Raw genomic sequence first — 16,649 nt, forward strand, 5'->3', positions numbered from 1 at the left:
GACAAATCTGTGCACCAGCCCCGTTGCCAGTACCACGTGACCTGCTGTAACCAATCACAGCGGGTCACATGACAGTTGTATATAATGGATGGCATGAAAGGAAGCCATCCATTGTATAGGTGTCTAGCTATGAATGCTTACAGTGATCACATGCACAAGCTGGGCCAATCACAGCCCATTTGTGTCATGTGATTGGCCAATCACAGTTAATCACAAAAAAAAACCCTGAATGAATCGCTTTTGTTCAGTTAAATGATTGCTTATAGCAAAGAAACTTTGCTATAATCAAATTGTGTAAAAAAAACAAAAAAAACAAAAAAAAAACCACAAAATTCTGATCACTTGCCCAAAGTAGTACAATGTTACTATGGTAACATTATACTACTTTGCTCATAGTGCAATATGAAAAAAAAAAATATTAAATTTTTTTTTTTTTTTTCCAATACTGTCACCAGTCAGTGTCCCTGATCACCGCCACACCAGTTATATGCTGACACTGTATTGCACTGGTGACAGATTGTGAAAATGTCTTCATTTTCCGAAAAAGTATGACAAAAAAATTACAACTTCAAAAAACTCACCATGCCTCTTATGAAATACGTCGGACTGTCTACTCTGCAAAAAGGGGTCATTTGGGGGATATCTGTACTGTTGACCTTGTTGGACCTCAAGAAATTAGATTGGCTGTCAGTACTTCAGGATTGATCAATATTCAGATATATCCCATAGTTTGTGAACTCTATAACTTTCCTACAGACTAAATAATACTGATTTGGGTTTTTTTCACCAAAGAAATGTAGCAGAATACATCTTGTCATAAATTTATGAAAAACAATTATTTATTTGCAAACTTTTATAACAGAAACAAAGAAAAACGTGGGGTTTTTTTTTTTTTGTTTTGGTTTTTTTTTCCTTCAAAATTTTCAGTACTTTTTGTTAATTTAGCAAAAAATAAAAAGCCCAGTGGTGATTTAAATACCACCAAAAGAAAGCTCAAGTTGTTTGAACAAAATGATAAAATTTTAGTTTGGGTACAGTGTTGCATGACCACGCAATTTTCATTCAAAGTGTGAGATTGCTGCAAACTGAAAATTGGCCTGGGCAGGAGGGGGTAAAAGTGCCCTGTATTGAAGTGGTTAAAGAAGTGGTCACACCAGAAGACGTGTAGCATTTTGTCTTGTTTTGAACCGTGCTGCAGTGGATGCTAAGCTAGTGTGATCAACATCAGCCCTCACCCCACAGCTGTCCAACCACTCTGCTTAAAAAAGGTGAGGAACTAATTAGCTGTGACAGCTCACCCCCCTCTCCTCTGCATGTGATGTCCCCAAGTGACAGCGCAGAAAGAGAAGAATAGGGCACGTGCACACTCGGCGTACACAGAGAAGAGAAGCCAGAGATAGATTCAGTCGCAGATAAACCAGAACATGGAAGCCTTGCACAGGATGACTGCAGGGATGATTGGATATGAAATGTACGTGTCCATTTTGCTGTGCGCAAGGTTTTCTTTCCCACATAGCAAGAACAGACATTGGCTGCCTTTTTCTAGTTGAATCGGCTTGGAAGTTCTGCTGTTAATGTACATACGCAATTCTTGAGGGTCAATAAAAATTGTGCTTAGAACCAGCTAGCATATACCTGACTCCTATCATCTTTTGTGTATGCTGATAAACAGTAAAACAGACAGTCCACACAAATTACAACACAAGGCAGTATCTGTTATACATAGGAGAAGGGAGGATGCCCAGAAATTAAAATGTCATATTTCCAAACCAAAGGACTCAGCGAAGCTGAGTGCTACATACACTTGGTAATTTAAGTGATATCGACAGAACTTGAAACCACCAGGGAACCAAGTAGGACAACAATAACTGCAACCATCAACAAGTGGTGAATGCTGAATTTCCCCTCACTATTCCAAAGTGTTTTATCAGACAGACTGTAGGAAAAGAGAACTGTAAGAAATAGTTTAATAGGATTTTAGCTGTATAGATTATTCAAACAGATTAGGCAAACTGTCATCCATTTATGGAGGTAGGAATGTGATGATATCCTCTAAATCGAATCTATTGTAATTTATAGTCAAAGTATCTGCAACAAGGCTTTACCTATGTTGTTGTAAATTTGGCCATTTAGAGCTTGGGAGCTGGGAGATTCCTGAACTCTAGATTTGTCAATAATGTGCAGTTGCTCATGAACAGAAGACACTAGTACAGCTCTCTACTCAGAATAGTATTTAAACTATGCCAATCTGTATGTAGCACATGGGTGCAGAATGAGATATTCAAGCATTAGGACAGTTTTTTTTTCTTAGTTTAAAGTTCTATGTTGTAAAAAGATAAAGTGGGGAAGAAGAAAATAGGTGGTAGGAAATTAAAAGGCAAAAATTAGTTCATTTGAACACTCAGTCAGTAGCTGAGAAAAAAATAGGGGAATTTAAAGCCGTATTAAACCCAAAAGAAAAGATTTATTATATTGTAGCTTAGCGAGTTAGATGTGATGGCTACATTAGTTTTTTCTTTTTAGGCTTTTTATCTACTTTTCATCTGATGAGCTAGCCAGTCTGTTGTTTTTCAAAAGAAGCTCTCTTGCAGATATATCAGTTACAGGGATGAAACCATCCATTTACCACTAACAGGGCTTCTTACAATTATCAGCTTTTATTTATGTAAAACTTTTATATCAAAAAGGGAAAAACCTGTTTGCTGTAACAAGTTATAAAGTATTAGCTGGGGTTTAGCTTATTTGTGTATTTAAATCTGCTAGTCCGTCTAAAACTAAGCTCCACCCAGACTAACAATGAGGCTGTCCAAATTTTTCCCCTTGTGCTCCTTCATCCAGAGTGGGGCACTGTAATACAGGGGGTGTATTACTAGCCAGATCACCAGGTAAAAACAGCCTAAAGAAAAATTTAGCCACCAAATCTAATAGTAAGCTACAATGTTGGGAGCACAACATGTTTTAATATCAGACATTTATGGATTTTTGCTGTCTGGTAATCATAAAGTCACCTGGCCTACTGGAGATGGTCTTTGAATACCAGTAGAATTGGTTTACACAGGAGGATGTTTGTAACAAGGGGACGCAAATGGTACTTCATCTCCTGAAGGATGTTCTCAAATAGGCCTGCTGTTGTGATTTATTTTTTTATTTATTTTATTTATTTCAGGTGCTTGCATAGCTCTGTCAATTTACGCAGCGCTTTACATATATATTGTACATTCGCATCAGTCCCTAACCCTCAAGGGGTGTACAATCTAAGGTGATGTGTGGCTGTGTGTGGGGCAGGGGGGGCGGGGTAGAGGAGCATAATCTCAGACCTCCTGGTGGTTATCAAGGACAGCTCTAAGTCCTCATGCACTATGGACATTTTGATAACGCTGGTAATGTTAGCTGTGTAAAGTTTTTTTGTTTTTTTTTTTTTGTTTTTTTTAGCGTTGCATTCTGCTGCATTTTTCAGCAACCAGAACATTTTGACAACTGAAAAACTCCACTAGAAACCCACTAATCCTGTTTTTTTTTTTTTCTTTTTTCCCAGGCAAAAAACGTTGATTACAGTCTGTGTGCATGGACACATAGGATAACATGCTGGGGGGTTTACTAGCTGTAGAAAAAAATGTCAAAAGCCAAAAACAGCTGCTGTAAAAACATCAAGCATGAGGTCTAAGTTTTATAGCTTGTTGCTCATTGGACAGAGAACTGTACAGGGGGTGGGCAAAGGCGATCAGTGTTGGCAGTGTTTGTGAGTGGTATAAAAATACGAGGGCCAGCCATGATTTCCCTCTTCTTCCAGGAGCCCAGCCTTGATGCAGAACCTTGAGGATGGACTTCCGTAATGCGTCATCTCTGCTCATTTATTTCTCTATGCTCTGTAATATTCTTTTAGACTTCTATGTTAGTGTTTTACTTAATAAATACAACATTCAAAGATGCAAAGGTCTATTTATTTACTATTATAGTTATTCTTGTTTATAGTGACACCATCAATATTATCAGAGCTTTAACAGAATAACCCAGTATAGGACAGACAAGATAATACGTATGTATATTTTATTTGGGGAGAATCCAACCCCTCCCTATTTATTTAATACAATGTGTTTTTTTTTAATTTTTGGTTTTGGGCTTAATACCACATTAAGGTGGCTGTCACAATAGTACCGGCAAGGAGAAAACAATGGGAAATACAGAAATAAAGAAAGTAGAAAAAGACACAGGGATACAATTTGAAAGTTACTATGGAGGCAAACTACTGTGGAAAATCTAGAGAGGGGGCAGGAAAGGGGGGGGGGGGGGGGGTGTAGGCTCAGGGCCATTTTTACTTTCATGAAAAAATTTGTAGTGCCAAATGAATCAAGAAATTAGTCTATAATGAATCAAATTACCCATAACCCTTTATATTAACTTTTTTTTTTTCTTTCACCTTTTAGCTGGAAAATTCTGTTTTAAAAGGAAAGTTGCAGAGATCTGAGGAGGAACTTTTTCAGAAACTTTCTGTAACCCAACAGGTAAGAGATCTTTTGATACTGTCTCTATACTGCCGATTTTGAGATAGTTATATATATATATATTTTTTAAATGCCTCATTTTCTTTGATGCAGAAGGATACCTGACCTCCTCGACTGGCAAGGACCACTTGCCTGCCCATTGTATTAGAAAATAATATTAATGCTCTCTAAAAATAAAAAGAATACACAGTATAAGTAAATAAAACTCCCAGCTGCCTTCCTTCCCCCTTATCTCAATTGAATCCTTTGAAGTGGCATCCTGCAAAGAGTTTTTTGTCATATACCCCTTTAGTGCTATTTAACATGACAGATTACACTGCCAGGTGGCCAGACCATTCCAAGGCTGGCTTATAATGTCCTAATGTTTACAGCAGTTCTCAAAATCTCCAGTTCCTGGAATTTCTTTAGAACTGAGACATGGATACCTATCATAAGTTGACCATATTGTTCAAGGTAAAAATTATTGTAGGCCCAAAATATCCATTACAATAATACCACTTTTTTTTTTTTTTTTTTCAATATGTTAAGAGGGGGAAAAAAAAAATCGGTGGCTGGGTCTTACAATTTGATGGCAAATTGGCCTATATTTGCAGGTATCAGAGTTCCTAAAACTGGCCTGATCCTTTCAGGGTTGTCCACTTATTTTTAAAATCTCATCCAGGGCACCCAGTGGAAACCCATTTATACTAAAGCAAGGTGGTGGAGCTGAAGGGAACTGAGCCCAGGATGTCAGTTACTGCAGACCCTTCACTGCCCAAAACAAAAAAATTTGCTCCTTGGAACCTCCCTATCCTGCATCCAAGCAGCTGGGCTTCTCGATAACGTTGGCAGGGAAAAACGATGGTGTGGCACCTGAGCAGCGGATTGCAGCAGGACAATGCTGGATTCACAAGGCAGGTAAGTATATGAAGAACAAAACTACATAACTGCTGAAGGAGAGAAGGAGACAAAGCTCACTGTTCTGACTCCTTACTTTTGTATGTCTGATTTTCAGCTGAAGCCTGTGAGCGCTGACATTTTTCATCAAAGTGGACATGTAAAGACTTGGAAACAAATGGATGGTTTAGGGATCATTCATTCCAGCGAGTCATGCTGATCTTACAGCCATTGGTGCATGCTTGGAGACATGGGTTGATTTAATAAAGGCAAAAAGACTACACTTTCCAAGCGTAATTCCTCCAGAACTTAGTAAATATGGTAAAGCTTCAATTTACAAAGAATACCCAATAACATGCAAGGAAAAAAAAACAGCATTTTTGCTTGAACATGATTGGGTGATGGAAATCAGAACTTTACCATTTTTGCTACGCTCTGGAGCAACTGCACTTGCAAAATACAGTCTATTTGCCTTTTTAGTAAATCAACCTTACAGTACCAGTGCACTAATCCCAGAACATTTCACTGTTTACTTTTAGTCACAGAACTTTACTGAAATATCACAAGTGAGATTTCATTACAGTTAAAGTAGTTCTAAAGGCTCACGATTTTTGTTTCAGCTATTCCGATGAGCCAGTGAAAAAAGAGGGGGCGGGGCCGAGATGCAGCTGCATGTGTGAATGGACACACAGAGCAGCAGGTGCCCCCATAGCAAGCTGCTTGCTGTGGGGGCACCCGACAGGAAGGAGGGGACAGGAGAGCCAGCGCGGAATTCAAAAAGAGGAGGATCCAGGCTGCTTTGTGCAAAACCACTGCACATAGCAGGTAAGTATAGACGTGTTTTTTTTTTTTTTAAAGAAATAAGAAAACATATTTTAGAATTACTTTAAAATCAACTCAGAGGTGTTACAATGTGGTGGTTCACTTTGCATCCTGCTGTGCTGAAAAAAAAAAGTACTGCATACAGTACTTTTTTTTTGTTCAGCACAAAGCAACACTGGGATGTGAACTGACACCACTGGAAACGAGGCATTTTGCATTGTGTGTTAGGGTTGCATGGGAAATAGCTGCCAGTTTAGCCCAAAAACATCTGGTGTGCATGATCCTTTAATAAATACAAACTTCAGCTGCTAGAACAAGAGAGAAAAGTAAAACCTGTATTTTTATATGTGAGGTGGATGAAAGATGTGTGAGAATTAGGACCTGACACTTACTGATTCTCAAACTCATTTGTGTAAACCTTGTTGCTCTTGATGGCTTGGGCTAATTCAAGTTCTAAAAGCTATTTTGTTGCATTTCGGAATGTTTTCATATTTTTTTTTTCTTGCAGCATGCAATACAGTACAGGTCCCTAATAAATGCCTCTTTGCCTTTTTTTAATTTTTTTTTCTCCCCTTCATGATCCAGTCTATAAATGAAAAAAAATAAATTCGGCTTTTATATTTCCTTAAATTTGTAGTAACTTTCTTAACAGGCCCTGGCAGAGAAATGCAAGGAGCTGGATAAGCTGAAAAATGAATGGACTTCACAGACCTCTTTATTAACAAGTAGGCATACAGAGGAAATTGCAGCAGAGAGAGAGAAGGTGGTGCAGGTTGGATTAAATTTTTGTTTTTTGTTTTTTTCAGAAACAAATTGTAATTTTTTCTCTGGTATGAAATCTTCACCCACACATCGTCATGTTATCCCCAGCAGCTTTTTGTATTGTGGAAGTTGTATATCACTGGAGTTTTGCTAATGGGCAAGCAAACATTGTGCTATGTTATAAAGCCTTATCTTCATATTAACCCTTTGTTTATCATATTTTATAAGATCATAATGACAATTAACTGCTTGAAATAGAAAACGTTTTGGAGAGGACAAATAAACATTTTTATTTAGTACTTTATTACAATAGAACATTAATTGGATACCATCCTTTTTTTTTTTCCTAGCTTCAAACTCAATACCAGTTTCAAAATGAACAGCAAAAGAAAGAGCTGGAATCCTCTAACAATCGAACAATGCAACATTTGGAAGGAAGGTTGTGTGAACTGGAAGCAGTTAATAAAGATTTGACAGAGAAGAAGTACAAGTCGGAATCTTGCATACGTGAACTTAAAGGAAAGCTTTCTGCAATGGAAGAGGTATACAGATTTGTGCAATAATGTTGTATTGCTTTTGTAACTAATGAATTACCCGATAGCTGTAATATTAAACATAGTTTCGCAAAGACCTGTAATAAATTGGGCATAACACTTTTTGGTTATGTAGGTGTTGACGGTACACATTCTATGCACTGTTGTTTATAATGTCATAATGAGTTTAATCTGGTGAAACTGTAACTGAGAAAATCAAGCAAAATAAAGTGGCTAAGACTGGGCTTCATGGTAGCTCCCTTTTTTTCCCCTACCCATTGAGCTATGTTTTCTGCAATTTTACTGGCTTTTTTCATCAAGTATACACCCATTTGCAATGGTCCATATATCTATAAATGTAAATCCGATGACACCTATGTGTTACATGTGTTTAAATGTATGCTTATTGGACACTGAAATATGATCAATATAGAATTAGGGTTAACAAATTCAAGTGCACACTAAAATGGCTTATGTGGGAACAATACACTTATTAAAGATTGTAAAATGCAACAAATAAAAACATTGCCAATTTTTAGCTATTTTCATTTTTTCTTACCTCCTGACTTGTTTAATTCTTGGGAGGAACCATTTTACATCAGATTTATAAATAGTCACTGTCACTTTGCCCATGCAGGAAATATGGCAATGTCTTTGGTCATGTAACCGTTCTGGGGCCTGGTGATTGGCTTTCACAGATCTTGTGTCCTTGTAACTTCTGTGCTCTGAAATCTCCACTCTCCCAGCTGACTTTTGTGAACTACAACCCCAGTGACAACTTTGCTCCTCAACAGATATAGCAGGGAGAGGGATAATTGTCACCCAAAGAGACAGTGTGTAACTGACAGGATCCCCGGGTGAATAGACTAAAGAAAAGCGTGAAAAAAAACAAACAAATGCAGCCAGCATGTCTAAGAACTGATAATCTGCAATATATACATTTTTTGTTTTTGAGTTTACTTACTTTACTTATTTAAATGAGCATTTGCCTTTTTAAAAGGTTTTTTTTTTCCTTATGGATCTTTTAATGCATGGTGCATTTTTCTTATCAATATGCTACTCATAGCACATCAGAGCTAACATCAGCCTGAAGCTAAAGGTATTCTATTGACAAAAACTTGTCTAATGATCTTTGTGAACTAACTTTTACATACAGAATACTGTACAAGCATTGATTGCATAGGATCCATGCTGTAAATTCAGCCAGTTGGTGTATTTTTAATTTGGTAAATACACACAAAAAAAGTGATGATTTAAAATTAACTACACAGTAATGGCCCAATGGTAATGACAATACAGCATGTTATGCATGAACGTTCATTTGTAAGCAGACACAGTGGAGCAGTCTGAATCCGAAGCAGCTGTTTGTGGCAACCAATTGGCGTCTGCTTTTCATTTTCAAAGGTTAACGAAACATGCTGAAGATAGAAACTGATTAGTTGCCATCCACAGCTGCACCAGTTTCTGTCTGCTCCAGTATTGATACATTTCTCCCAGTATATCTGGTCAAATAAATTGTAAAATGGTGTTTCAGGAAAATTATAGAGCTAAACAAGAAGCTTCCTCCCTACGTCGGGAAAATTCTACTTTGGACTCTGAGTGCCATGAGAAAGAGAAGCTGCTAAACCAGTACAAGATGCGCACAGCTGTTCTAGAACAGGAAGTGAAGGATAAAGAGCAAGTAGTGTTAAGAAGTACAGATGCTTGTGAGAGTGCACAGGAGCACAAGGTATGTGTCATATTAAACTACTTTGCAGTTCCAAATGAGGAGTACAGTGCATTTTCAAGTGTTTTATAGCATTCACATTCATTCCTAATGAAGGCACAGAAAGCAAGGTTTTTCTTACTTGGTGCACTGTACCTGTAAAACAGACATGTGAATGCTCCCATAAATAATTTTGAATGCAGACAGACTGTGTAGTAAAGCACAATTGATTTTGATTATTTCTTTGTGGAGAAGTTTGACATATAATCATATAATACCACAATGATATCCTGATAAATGCCACGACTTGGATGGAAGAAAGACACTTTCTTCTCTTAGTTACTACGTGACGATTTGGGGGGGGGGGGGGATATTTTAAAGCACGTCCCATATAAAATGGTCTTAAAAAAACATTGAACTATTATGCTTTTTCTGTTCATTAGAAAATGTGCAATGTAAACAGAGACTTCAAACTTGAAATTGCAATGCCTAATGCAGGCAGTGCTTGTTTTATTTCTTGCCATTTGCACACTGAAAGCAGAATTTATCATCAGGTAAATGACTAATTTCATACTCAATCTTTCCTGCATCTGCTGCAATGAATCACTTTTTATGTGATTAGGTTTTTTTTTTCTTTTTTTTAAGAAAAAACTTGAAGAATCCCTGGAACAAAAGCAGCTGCAAATTGCCAAGCTTGAAACTGCAGTGAAATCCCTCTCTGAAGAACTTATAAAAGTAAACCTTTAATTCCTGTTCTATCCCATTTATTTATGCCTAAAATGACTTGACTTTATGGCCATAATTATCAATTACAATTTTATCCTAGGCTAATGAAATCATAAAAAAATTACAAACTGATTTAAAGAAATTGGTGGACAAGATGAAACTGAAAAATGCTGTTACAATGAAGCAAGAGAAGCTTCTGGGAGAAAAGGAACAGCTTCTACAGAAAGAGAGTCGGGAGCTAACAAACGTGAAACACGCCTTAAAGATGAAGGAAGAAGAGGTAATTTTGAGGGTAAAAATATTTTAAAAACTATTTCAACTCTGGTCTATCTAGATATTTGGTGCATAGTACCGAGCACAGGCAAGTATTCATACATCATGGATTATAGGCATATATCTTTAGGTTATTAAACACCGACAAAGCATGCATTCTGGGCCATCTCAGTTATAAACCCAACCCACTCCTTCAGTCCAGTTTTGTGCTGGAGCTTGAATGTGATGACCTAGTTAAGCAGAGTCACCCTGTGCTTAACTAGTTTATTATTTTTCTTTTATCTTCAAATTGAGATACTGGAGAAAGTGGCGGAAGATTTTTCTTCCCCAGACTGCCACCATATTAAAGTGGGAGCTTCATGCAACATACTTAACATAAAAGCTCATTATCTTTATCTGTATAGGGCTTGGCATTGTGCAGACTAACTGTTTTGTCTTGTCCATGCCCCTTTTGGATACAAAAAGATCTGCAGAACATTCCCTGTTCATAAAGAGAATGTCCTGTGATAAGTGGATCACTCCAGTAATCTCTGCTGAACACTATCCAGTGAAAAAGTTTGCAAAGTAGGTTATTCCTGTGGTATATCCTTCTTTCTCTGCCCTAAACCATTTTCCTCTTAGATGCTCTTAAAAGCTCTTTTCTCTTGCAGATATAATAAGGAAACCAACACTATAATAATTCTAAAACCATGATCTCTTTAAAATGAAACCTGTATTTCAAAAACAAACCAGATATAATTTTCTGTATGCCTTGTGTCCATAACATGGTGTTCATAAACAAAAAGTATTCACCGTTTGGTGACACTACTTTTTCCAACCATTGAAAATACCTTCTGTGTGGTACACCCCATAAAGATGGACACTTATCAGATAGTAAGACCCTCAGTAATCAGTAGGTCATATGTTGAAAATAAAAGATCGGGCCACCTGATGTCTTTCCTTTCTTCAACTTCACTTTCTAGACATCTATCTGTGTTCCTGGTTACTCCAGGGGATGTAATAATAATAATAAAAAAAATCAGAAAACCAGATCCATACTGTAGTACTTATTGCAGTAAATTAATGAATATAAAATATGCTTACATAAAATTAATATGCAACAGCTCTAGTCACCAGTGAAATCAAAGCTTTAAATAAGTTTTCCCACCACTTCACTCCACCACCATGCAGTACCCTGCATGCAAATGGACTCTAACCAAATATTCAATCCCTTGGAACTTGGCATTTCATTCTGTACCCTTGTGACCTGTTTTCAGCAGGCTAAAGTCCAGTGATTGACTCCATGCGGCTGATGTCACTGAGCCAGTCCAGGTTCTGGAGAGATGACGAATTTAAAGATCCACCCAGATGCCTGGACTGGCAGCTGGCTCAGCCACTCAGCATGCTGCTGAGAGCCTGAGCTGGCCGCTCCCTCCCCCTGCCCAGCCTGGCACTCCAGTGAGCATTGAAAGGACAGGACAGAGCCAGTGACTGTATGTCAGCGGCTCTGCTCACTGAAGACCAAGAACTGACCGATCAGCAGTTCTCACTCTTAAAATCAGCAGAAGACAGTTGCAGCATTAGACTGATGCTGCATCCACCTTAGGTGAGTATGATTTTTTTTTTTTTTTTTTAAGAATTCCATACTTCTTTTTAAATTGGTCATATCAGGGATTGTCACAGGAGAAACCAAAAGCAAAGCTTGCACTATAATACAATCATAAAACCAATTCATTGAGAATAATGCTTACAAGAGTTCAAATTGGGGCAGTCTCAAAAATTTGGTAACCTCAAATATGTGGATACTGCACTTCTGGTTCTGGCCCAGCATCTGACATCACTTCCTCAACGTTTCATTATGTATACTTTCATAAAGTCAAATATGCATGTATTATTTTGAGTAAATCATTTTGAAATTATTCAAGAGCTGGTTTTCTTATTAATTGTGTTTACCCATCCAGGGGGATAAAGATATTCCAGCTGCTGGGGTTGTACTATATATGGTTTGTGTTAAGAGGGCACTGAAATTTACTGGATAGTGCTTGATATAAAAATTTTGTTTAGCTCTTCTCTTGCAGGCTGAGTTCTGCAACTGGCTCTCGCTGCAATTTCAGTATGTCATATTGCAGCTAACTGGACTAGGGCAAATGTAGCCTGCAATTTCAGGATAATACTGTTAAAAGCAGTTTTCTTCTACTCTGCTTTTTCAAAAATGTGGATGCCCTAGAACATGTCATGAGACAAATTTCCAGAATGGCTCTAAACTCCATTCACATGTGCAAAATCTTATGGCTAAAACCGTGGGCAGCTGAAGCTGCCTGCAAAAAAGCACCTCATACATATGCCTTTTCAAGGAAAACCTGATGAGGCACTTGAGCAATTCATGAAAGGATTCACAGGTGGGAAGGTTTTACTTGTCAAGCAGAAAATTAAAAAAAACAAACAAAAAAACCCTTTGCTGGACCCCCGAGAACATCTAAATGCAAAGCATCTAACTAGGCTTCTACTTGAAAATCTAAGGCTTGAAAGGAAGAACCCTTCCTTTACCTGCTTGAGCCCCAGCCACTGCATGAAAATGTTTGCAGGGTGGCACGGCTGCGCAAAACCATGTTTTAAAACCCGACCTACCTGTCCCACGGGTGTCAGCAGCGGGTCTCAGCCGCCAGGTCACGGCCGGTCATTACCGGCCGTTTCCCCGCAATTAGTGGTAATCGCTGACAGAGAGCAGGACTGCATTGTTTATACACAGCCCTGCTCTCTGTCAGTTGCCTGTCAGCTCCTGACAAGCTGAAGAGGGAGAGAAAAGTTTCTCTCTCCCGATCAGCCTGTCCCCGTCCAGCACACACCCCCGCCCCCTAGTAAAACACTCCCCTCACACAGTTAACCCTAAAAAATGTTAACCCCTTCCTCCCCAGTGCCATTAGTACAGTGTCAGTGGGTTTTTTTTTCCACTGATCACTGTATTGGTGTCACTGGGGATGTCAGTGACCCCAAGTCAGTTCCCCCCGTGTCAAAATGTCCGCCGCAGTCCTGCCATAAGTCGCTGATCGCCGCCATTATTAGTATAAAAAAATTAAAAATCCCAGTATCTTTCCCGCCATTTGTAAACGCTATAATGTTCATGTAAACCAATTAATTTACATGTATTGGGATTTTTGTTAGCAGAGACATGTCGCAGAATGCATTTTGGATGAAATTTGTGACAAAATTTGATTTTTTTAAATGTTTTTTTACTGGACATGTTTTATAGCAAAAAGTCCAAAATATTGTTTTTTTTCCTCAAAATTGTCAGCCTTTTTTTTTTTTTATAGCGCAAAAAATTAAAACCGCACAGGCGATCAAATACCACCGAAAGAAAGCTCAATTTGTGGGAAAAAGGATGTAAATTTAATTTGGGTGCAGTGTTGCATGACCGCCCAATTGCCAGTTAAAATAACGCAGCGCCGTAACACAAACCTCTTTTGTAACCGCTTCCTGACTACCCTACAGCAGAAATACTGCTACAGGGCAGCATGGGTACGCAAAATATATACTCTCAAGTTCGTGCTCCCGTGGTTTTCACACCCCTCCCAGATAGTGTCAGATTGCCCATCAGTACACCAGTCATCACTTTTAACCCCTTGATTGCCAGGAGCACGCTCATGTACAATAAACCTCCATTGCTAGTATAGTATCTGAACGGGTCAATATCTTTGATCAGGTCAGCACTATACCAGCGTTCACATTAGTATAGCGTCCCCAAAAATGCAGCGTTAGCGGGATCAGCCCCGGCACCTGCCAACACCTGCGTTTAGCCCCTACGCTTACCCCCCCTTCTCCCCCAGCAAGTGCAGTGTCAGTAGGTCACTGTCACTTGATACATTGCACACAAAACCGCAGTGTTCGCAGAATCAGGCCTGATCTCTGTTAGCACTTGCCAGTAAATTTTGATGACTCTCATATGCAGCAGAGTGCCAGTACTAGTGCCGTGCTACCTTTTGGTGAACTGGCGAGTACCAGCGGTCTAGTACATCTTGGTCTTTCACATACCTCCTTGATTTTTGGATCTGTTTTTCACGGAATATCTGTATGCGTTGATTGTGGATCAAAGCAGTTTATATGCACAACAATTTATTGCCGCCAACCCAAATTCAAACCTTGCCAGACCATTCGCATGGAAACTCATTACGGTTTTCAAATTTACATTTTTTTTTGGGCCTAACTCTTAACATGGGCATTACTAAAAGAAATGAATTGCGGTTGTATTGGTCCGCAGACCCGATTCATCATATGCCGTGTTCTCTGCTGCCATGGCCAAGCATAGATATGAGAGTATAATGTGTTTTATGCATTTCAGCGACAATACACTCTGTCATCCTCAGGGTAACCCTGAATTTGACCGGCTTCACAAAATTCAGCCCCTCGCCAATCACCTTAACCTAAAATTTGCAGATGTCTATACTCCCCAGCAAATCATCTGCGTTGAGGAGTCCCTTATTAATTTTTCTGGCCGCCTTGCATTCAATCAATTTGTCCCCTGCAAGCGTGCCAGATATGGGGTCAAGATGTAGAAGACCTGTGAGAGGACAACAGGCTATACTTATAAGTTTCGGATTTACGAGGGAAAAGATAGTCACGTGGAGCCCGCCCGGATGCCCAGACTACATGGGGAGCAGTGGCAAGATAGTTTGGGACTTGGTGTCATCATTTCTCCATATGGGGTACCACTTATGCGTGGACAATTTTTATTCAAGCGTGCCACTATTTAGACATTTATTCAATCTTGGAACTGGCACTTGTGGCAAAGTGTGACCTAATGTTTGTCCACCATTAGAAGTGGGTGGATGCAGGGCGGTATATTCTAATGGTGGGCATACCACACACTTTTTCAGGCAGAGATTTCTTCTAATTTTTTCATTCAGTCCACTGGCTGCATACAAAAAAAAAAAGAACATGGCATATATAACCAACAAGGACCAGCGATGTACTGGTACATCACTGGATTTGAATGGTTATACCAGGATGATGCCTGCAGGCATCATCCTGGTATCATTTTTTTCAGCCGGTAATCGCCTTTCATGTAAAAGCAATCCTAGTGGCTAATTAGCTGCAAGATTGCTTTTACAAGCAGTGGGAGATTGTCCCCCCTCCCCCGCTGCCTTCCACGGCCTTCTCGGGCAGTCCCGTGCCATCAGGGGAACCTGAGAATACAGCCGGTGTTTCTGCCAGCTGACCATAGAGCTGATTGGAGACCAGAATGGTGCCAATCATCTCTATAGTCTAAGAATTCAGAAGCTACAAGCATTTCATCACTTCAGTTTCGCAGGATATAAACCGCGCCATTTGTAAATTGGGAAAGCATCTGATCACACCGATTTTGATTTAATTAGATAATGTAAGGGCAGAGGAGATATCTAGAGTCTGATAGACCCCAGATTTCTCAATAAAGAATATATGACAATGCCCATTGAAGTTATAGGGGTCATTTACATTCCCTGTTATAGCATTAAAAGTGATTAAAAAAAAAAAAAGACACGTACAATGTAAAAATAACTTTAAAAAAATCAAAATAACTAAAAAAAAAAATTGCCTCTCCCATGCGCGCACACCTGTGTGCACAAGCCTTGACCCTGTGCCGTTATGTAAACAGCGGTTGCATCATGCATGTGAGGTATTGCCGTGAACATCAGATCAAGGGCAGTAATTCTAACACTAGACCTCCTCTGTAAATCTAAAATGGTGGCTTTTAAAGCTCTGCCTATGGATATTAAAAATGTTTGCAGTTTGTCGCCATTGCACGGGCATGCGCAGTTTTAAAGCATGACATGTTTGGTATCTATTTACTCGGCATACCATTATCTCTTATATTTTACCAAACAATTGGCCTATATATTGTGTTTTTGTGCATTAAAAGTAAAAAAAAGTGTTTTTTTTTAATTTTTTTTATTTTTGCTTTTGAAAAATCGCTGCGTGAGTACTATGTGCCATAAAAAATTGTAGTACCCACCATTTTATTAACTAGGGTGTCTGCTTTAAAAAAATATATGTTTGGGGGTTTAAATTAATTTCCTAGCAAAAAATACTGATTTTTTTTCATGTGAACAAAAAGGCTTGGTCTTCAGGTGGTTAGAAGAGTGAATGATGTGTGGCATAAACTTCTAATGCTGGGCATAAAACGCCCCCACTCCCCAAAACGACCCCTTTTTGGAAAGTAGTCACCCCAAACTATTTGCTGAGATGAATGTTGTTACAATAGAAGAATTAATTTTTTTACCACAAGTTTTTGGAACATGACAAATATATATATATATATATATATATATATATATATATATATATATATATATATATATATATATTATTTTTTTTTTTTTTTTTTTTTTTTTTACACAAAATTGTCACTTTAATAATTTACTGCTCACACATGCCATGGGTATATGTGGAATTACTCCCCAAAATACATTTTGCTACTTTTCCCGAGTATGGGGGTAC

The 16,649-nt window shown here is 38.6% G+C and overlaps 1 protein-coding gene across 1 annotated transcript in view; it reads left to right on the plus strand.

The window, feature by feature from the left end:
- The window catches only part of LOC149436044 (spindle assembly abnormal protein 6 homolog), a 136,542-nt gene that overhangs the window by 45,022 nt on the left and 74,871 nt on the right, over positions 1–16,649 (plus strand). The window contains exons 6-11 of the mRNA XM_089662093.1: positions 4,425–4,502; positions 6,853–6,972; positions 7,313–7,504; positions 9,030–9,224; positions 9,846–9,935; positions 10,027–10,206. Coding sequence (XP_089518219.1) covers positions 4,425–4,502; positions 6,853–6,972; positions 7,313–7,504; positions 9,030–9,224; positions 9,846–9,935; positions 10,027–10,206 — 855 coding nt within the window. The remainder of the gene's footprint in view (positions 1–4,424; positions 4,503–6,852; positions 6,973–7,312; positions 7,505–9,029; positions 9,225–9,845; positions 9,936–10,026; positions 10,207–16,649) is intronic.

The sequence above is a fragment of the Staurois parvus genome, unplaced genomic scaffold (genome assembly GCF_062004578.1).
Source record: "Staurois parvus isolate SC_StPar_1 unplaced genomic scaffold, SC_StPar_1.0 ptg001432l, whole genome shotgun sequence".
NCBI lineage: Eukaryota > Metazoa > Chordata > Amphibia > Anura > Ranidae > Staurois > Staurois parvus.